Source organism: Pygocentrus nattereri, chromosome 21 (assembly GCF_015220715.1).
Source record: "Pygocentrus nattereri isolate fPygNat1 chromosome 21, fPygNat1.pri, whole genome shotgun sequence".
Lineage (NCBI taxonomy): Eukaryota > Metazoa > Chordata > Actinopteri > Characiformes > Serrasalmidae > Pygocentrus > Pygocentrus nattereri.
The window spans coordinates 1,575,001-1,581,708 of record NC_051231.1 but is presented as its reverse complement, the minus strand read 5'-3'; the positions used below and the strand labels follow the sequence as shown (position 1 = coordinate 1,581,708).

The 6,708-nt window shown below is 42.3% G+C and overlaps 1 protein-coding gene across 1 annotated transcript in view; it reads right to left on the bottom strand.

Annotated features, from left to right (window-relative positions):
• Positions 1-419: 419 nt before the first annotated feature.
• The window catches only part of dhrs3b (dehydrogenase/reductase (SDR family) member 3b), a 21,195-nt gene continuing 14,906 nt past the window's right edge, over positions 420-6,708 (bottom strand). Inside the window, exons 3-6 of the mRNA XM_017717939.2 lie at positions 5,116-5,235; positions 3,856-4,094; positions 2,483-2,608; positions 420-920 (exon numbers count right to left, since the gene is read on the bottom strand). Of these exons, the coding sequence (XP_017573428.1) occupies positions 836-920; positions 2,483-2,608; positions 3,856-4,094; positions 5,116-5,235 (570 nt within the window). The 3' untranslated portion in view covers positions 420-835. The remainder of the gene's footprint in view (positions 921-2,482; positions 2,609-3,855; positions 4,095-5,115; positions 5,236-6,708) is intronic.

Sequence of the window (6,708 nt, the reverse complement as noted above, 5' to 3'; positions counted from 1 at the left end):
AACTTTCACTACAATTTAAAAAGTTTTTTCCTTCTCCTGTAAAATTCCAATTTTAATGACACACGTTCTTTAGTTCTGTCAGCGATGATACGCAAGTGTCTATATGTAATATGACTTTTCTGAGCCCTAATCTTAATCTCAATACCAACAAAGAAACGACTCATTTAGGCTGATAAGACTGAAGACTGATTTTTCATCGTTTTTCAGGATCGCTTTGCTGCTCCTGACTTTGTAGGTCTGTTTTTCTCTAGTCAGGATAGATTTCTCTTGAAAATGTATTAAAACAAACACAGACTCTGAGCTCATGGCTGGAAGGATCTGCGGTTCAGTCACGTTTGTTGAGAGATGTCCACCCAATTTGGCTACAGAATCAAGAACATCTTTTTGTCCATTTTTTCTCTCTCCCGAAACCACCAAGCTTTCTCAAAAACTGCATTTTATTCAAATGTTGAATTTACAGTGACATTAGTTTGTTAAAGAAATAAAAACAGGCTGTTAAAAGAAAAAGTTAAGTACGAATCCAGTACAGCGGTGACTGAGGCTCCTCTGTGTTCTGGCCAGTCTGTCCATGGAGTAGCTGAGCGGTTAAAAGTTCAATCATGAAAAACACACATGGGTCAAAGCTGACCAGAGGCCAGTCCAGCAGTCTGGACAACATTTGTTGCAATGTTCCACATCATCCCATTGTTTGTCATCCATTCAGTGTCTCTAGAAAAGGACAACTGGCTCACTGTTTCGTGAACTGTCCATCGTCACCAGTCGTGTCCGGCACGTAGAGGTGTAATGCACTCCATCTTCATCGATAGACAGAACTTCCTGCATGCAGGCGTGGTTCTTATGTCCGTCCCTTGAAGGTGTTCATGCACGTGTAGGTTCCTGAGAACTTGTGGATCTCCTCTAGAGCACTCTGAGGTAAGATGCTGTTTAAAGGGAGGAACACAGAATGTAAGTGTATTAATGAACGGAAAAAGACGCGTTAAAGGCACAATTTGGCAAAAATTACACAATTTACACATTTTTCCTTTTTTACCACAAATGCATTCCATGAGTAAAGACATGTCTGATGTCTGAAGTTCGCTTCATTAGGTTTACAATGGAGCTACAAGACTAACACAGCTAAACAGTGATGGAAGCGTATGTGCCAAAAATGAGGTAAGCAGTAGAACCAGAGAGGGAGTGTGTTATCGCGAAATAACATCACGGCTGTGATGATCTACGGCCACCAAATCCCAGCCGTGATGTTATTGGTGATAACTCCCTCCTCAGTGCTCTACTGCTTTAATACAGCAGTTAAATAAATACAGTAAGAAATGAATAAACTGGCCGTGAACGCGGCTTTAATATGTTTTAATGTTCAGCTCCTTCCTACTAATTAGAGCTCCTTAACGAGCAGCTTGTTGCTACGTCAGAGTAACGAGCTCCACCCACTCGCTGCTCAGCCGGCAGTTCGTTCTCCAGCTCCTTACACTAAATTCCCAAACTGTCGTCACCACTGAGCAGCTTTCCAGTCGGCAGCTGTGACAGAAGAACAGCTGAACAACCTGGAATCAGCCAGAAATGAACCCAACACCATTCGCCAGACGTGTCTGATCTTCAGAGTCGGACCAAATCAGACTGAGCCGTAAAACTGACCCAATATCAGGTTCAGCTCAGTTTGGTCAGTTTGTCCAGATCAGTATTAATGTTGTTTTGTTCCAGCCGGTCTGTGAAGCTTCTTACAGCCCGTTTAGTTTGGCGAATGGTGTTGGGTTCATTTCTGGCTGATTCCAGGTTGTTCAGCTGTTCTTCTGTCACAGCTGCCGACTGAAAAGCTGCTCAGTGGCGACGACAGTTTGGGAATTTAGCATCGTCTCGTCTTCAGAGTCGGACCAAATCGGCTGTCGGTCAGATGTGATCTTAACAGGGTCCGTTTTCTGTTTGTGGCAAAGTCAGAAGTAAAAACGTTCAGATGGCTCGAGCGTCTCCTACAGCTGTCAGAGTCGTTGCTTAGCAACAGCGTCTCAGTGGAGTGATAGTGTTTGTAAAAAAACGTGATGTTATGGGGAAATAACAGCAGTTAGAACAGCTCTCGACCAATCAGCTCGCGTGGCTGGAACTAACTTGTATAACATAAATCATCACACACAGTTAATGTACTTAGTTATAATTCTATTTAAAAGCTCCATAGAGACTCATATAAAATAATAAATACTTGGTCTAGCGAGTTATTAACACCCCTCACTGCTGACATTATCTAAGGCTGTTATATGTTATAATAACCATATTATGGTTCATATGGTCCATATTAAGTTCATCAGCGTTTTATTGGTAGGATTTCCAGCAAATGATACACAGTCTTACAGTCTAAATTTTGTCTGTCCTTTTATCCAAAACATGGCATTTGACATTTTGGAGTGAGGGGAACATATGAACTGTGTTTTCCTGAATTGCTGCTTTAAATATTATTTATTTTCATACAGCTAGTTCTTGTTAAAGACCATACCTTTTGAGGATAACCAGCGCATGCATGGTCCATGGAAGGTAGACGAAGGCTGTGTTGGTCCGGACTGCATCCACTGTCCTTTGTGCAACCACTTCTGGCTTGAGGGGTGGGAAGAGTTTGGGGAACCTGGAGCACATCAATCAAATTGTGAGTTAAATGTGTATTTTCATGACAGTGTTGTTCTATTGCCAGTTGTACTGATGTATTATTCTTATTGTTATTTTTATTACTATATATTTATGCCACTGTCATTATTCTCGTAAACCTTATGCTCATTTGCATGTGTAAATACATGTTATGCTTGAATATGGGTCGTTGTACAGAAACATCCATTTTTGTGTCCTTAGTGTTTACAGATATATTAAGCTTGAAAAAGATGTGAGAGTTACAATTTATTTATATGTTATAGATAAGTTATTTTAACAGCTACACCTTCTTGAGCCTCAATTAATCGTTTTTTAAATCAATCACATAGAACCTCAAGCACCACAGAAGAGCTCGTCCTCACAGTCATGTGAAGGCTGAGGCCATATTTTGAAGAATAAACATGTTTTCCACTGTGTCTCTCAGTTCTCAGAGACCTTCTCATTCAGCTCATGATCTCATATGAAGCTTCTAGCTGACGTCACTGGTGTGAACGACTTTATTCTGAGGTCACTGTGAAACAATAGGAACACAAATGGATTAATTTCCATATTTTAGTGGACGTTCCCTGATGGACAGCGTGTGGTTTGATGTTCTGTAAAACGCATTGATCTTTAAAAACGTCTCTGGTGTTTCCTCTATTATGTGGAACACCGATGATGATCTTAAAATTGGCTGCATTTTCTGCTTCTTACGACCCAAATAATCCTAAACACATGCAGTGATGTTGACGTCTGGACTCTGGGGTGGCCAGTCTATCAATAGCTTCTTTGTTTGGTTTGCAAAATTTGTTCTTTTTGTCTACGATTTTTTTCCCTATTAACAAATAGCAGCTACACATCCTTTCAGACCCGTAGAGTTGAGTGGTCTTTTCACAGTGGAAGGATGGACAGAAGCACCTGTGGATGTTTTCAGACTTGAAGAAACAAGAACTGTTTATCTGATGAGTCTATCAGTCCATGCATGGCTGTTATTTTCTGTAAATTACTCCTCTGGTTTAGTTTTGTTTTACTTGTTTTCCTTTGACTTTCCTTTTTCTTATCTAAGTCGATTACGTTCACCTGACCTGACAGGAAAGAAAATAAATACAGTCTCTGACTTTTGCAAAATACTGTATCTTCTTTTAAATATTCAATAACCGAATTCCACCTAAATTATAAGACGACAATAAAGTTATTCGTTCGTGAGCAGAATAAACACGTCCAGCAGAGCAGGAGACGGCAGCTCACCTCACTCTCATGCCCTGGAACATCTCTGTGTTGGTATGAAAGGGGAGCACGGTGGTGCAGCCTACGCCAGGGCAGTCCAATAGGCCGAGGGTCAGACTCTCCATGAAGGCCAGCGATGAAGCCTTGGAGGTGCAGTAGTCTATTGCACCAGGTATGGGTGACAGAGAGAGGATGGAGTTCACACAGACAACATGGCCCTTCTGCAGCTCCAGCATGCGAGGCAGGAATGCTTTTGTGGTCTGTGAGGAGAAAAAAAAACATGGAAATGGTGAACTCCAGACCTTCTCCTGAAGGTGTCTGGAACACAGACGGTGGAAAAATCATTAAGTGGAGAAATGCTGCAGCCGCAGACGCGGTGTCAGTTTCTCATACAGACGCCCACAATTCTCTCAGCTCTCAGATAAGGCTGTGTGATCTTAAGTCAAGCTAGAAAAATGCAGATGCCACAGGATTTGAGGCCTAGATGATTATTGTGGTGCTCCAAGTTTCTCTGATGGTACATCTGTCATTTGGAATTTCCCTGACTTTCTCTGAAATGACACCGCCAGTGGCAGACCAGGTGCTCTTCTGCCTTCTTTCTCTCTCGCCTCACTTTTTCACCTGTTTCTGGGCACTTACTCTACACACACACACACACACACACACACACTTCTAAGCCGCTTATTCTACTGGGTCATGGTGGGAGCTGGAGCCTATCCCAGCAGTCATTGTGTGGAAGGCAGGGTATTGTTTGGAAGGGCACCAGTCCATCGCAGGGCAGACAGACAGACATATACATCCACACACACACTCGGGGCAATTAAGTATGTCCAATTAGCCTGACTGGAAAACCGGAGAACGCAGAGGAAACCCACACAAATACAGGGAGAACATGCAAAATCTACATGCTTGATTCCTGGCCAGGGAATCGAACCCAGCCCCTTCTTGCTGTGAGGCCACAGCACTACCCACTGCACCACTGCCTGCACTTACCCGCCTCTTAGTGACCTCTGGTCTAAAATCTTTAAAAGAAAAATAAGAAGCGTAAAAATAAGAAGTTGTGCAAAACTAAGTGTTCCCTCATCGGCGGAGGCAGCGGGAGGTTAGGCCAAATGAAACATCTTTGTTGGCCAACTAACCCCAGTCTGTGCAGGCCTGGCTGTGCATTCAGCACATCCTTATCTCTAAACTGTGCCGAAGCAATCAAACTGAATCAAATCATGATGACGTGTCATGCTTTACTGAATCGCTTCCTAAAGAATCGACTCGCTGCGCTCTTACCCAGAACTGTCCCATTGTGTTTATGTGCTGTGACTTCAAGAGGGCGTCATCGTCGCTGTCCATCAAACTCTTCCCATGCACCACTGCTGCATTGTTGACCAGGATGGTGACGTCCCCAACCTGCCAAGATCATTAAAAAAAGAGAAGGACCACCTGTAAGATCTCTGTGTCCCTGCGGAAGGGCTATCCAGTTACTTTTATGGCTGCGCTCTCAATGTCACAGCCATCCTGCAGCTCTTCTCTCATCCACACATTTCAAGTGAGCAGTAGCCTTTACTGGAGCAGCACAAGTCAGGATATCAAGCTATTACGGCCGACGTAAACACTGACGTTATTAGACAGTGTTACTTCGGACAATAACACAATTCCCCTCTTGCCTCAAATGAAGTCCATTCACAATAACATGTTTGCTTCTTAGTTATTAGGACTATTAAGCTAATTTACCTAATCAGTAATGCTTATATACACCAAATCCCATTGATCTATTATTTAATCCCAAACAGCTTTGCTTATGTGGCGTCTACCATTATATAGCATAGTGTAATCTCATATAAAAGCCAGTAGTAGCAGCCACTTCATCACTTCTGCTCATTTTTATCCGTAACACTGTCATAAGCCACAAATAAGCCATGTCAGAAAGCTTATTTGTGATTACCTTACCAAGTAGAAGTGGTTTGGGACGAGTCTGCAATGATTAAACCATAAACAATCTCACAGTGTTAACTGTTGCTGTATAAGGGTCTAGCACTTATTACTCCAGAGTAAAACTAAAGAGGCAAATTTCAGGCACCAAACCTGTCTTGGCTCAACAACTTCATTTGGGTAAACTTGATTTTTTTTTCTAAACTATTGATTTAAGGAGTTTGTATACACTGTACCTGAACCCTGCTACATAAAACTGTCATAACCATGCCATTAGCATATCATGTAAATGAGGTGGTGCAATACATATATATATATATATATATATATATATATATATATATATATATCGCTGCTGACGGATGAGAACCTTGTATCTCCATTTTTTACATTTTTCAATTTTTGGCATAATTTGAAAATACCAGTTGGCCTTTATATTGTCTGTAAATTTTGTGATCAATGGACTAAAGAAACTGACCCAAAATGACTTGGAAAAATGTCTGGTTCCATTGACTTACATTAAAAGTAAAGCATGTTTTTTGCTTCTCCTGTAAAGTTGCCATTTCGGACATACAAGGTTTTATTCCCACAACAGCGAGATTTATGTATGTATGCTGGCAGTTTTGTTTGTTTTTGTGTTATTTGTGTGTGTCTTTTGATGTTTGATGCAGGCCGAGGGGTTTGCCACCGCACTGACTGACTTTCCCTTCCCAGATGTCACGGCACACACGGCATGTCGCTACCTGGACTGACCGCGTGATCAGCGCTACACCGCAGCTATGCCATTACCTGGACTAGCCACTTAAACAACCCTACATAGAAACTGCATGGCTGTCTGAGCCTGCCACGTAAACGATGCTTCATCACAGCTATGTGGCTGCCAGGGCGAGCGCTTACGCCGTGTTACAATGCAGCTTGGCCAGGCGGCCACCTGTGCTGGCCACTTGAGTG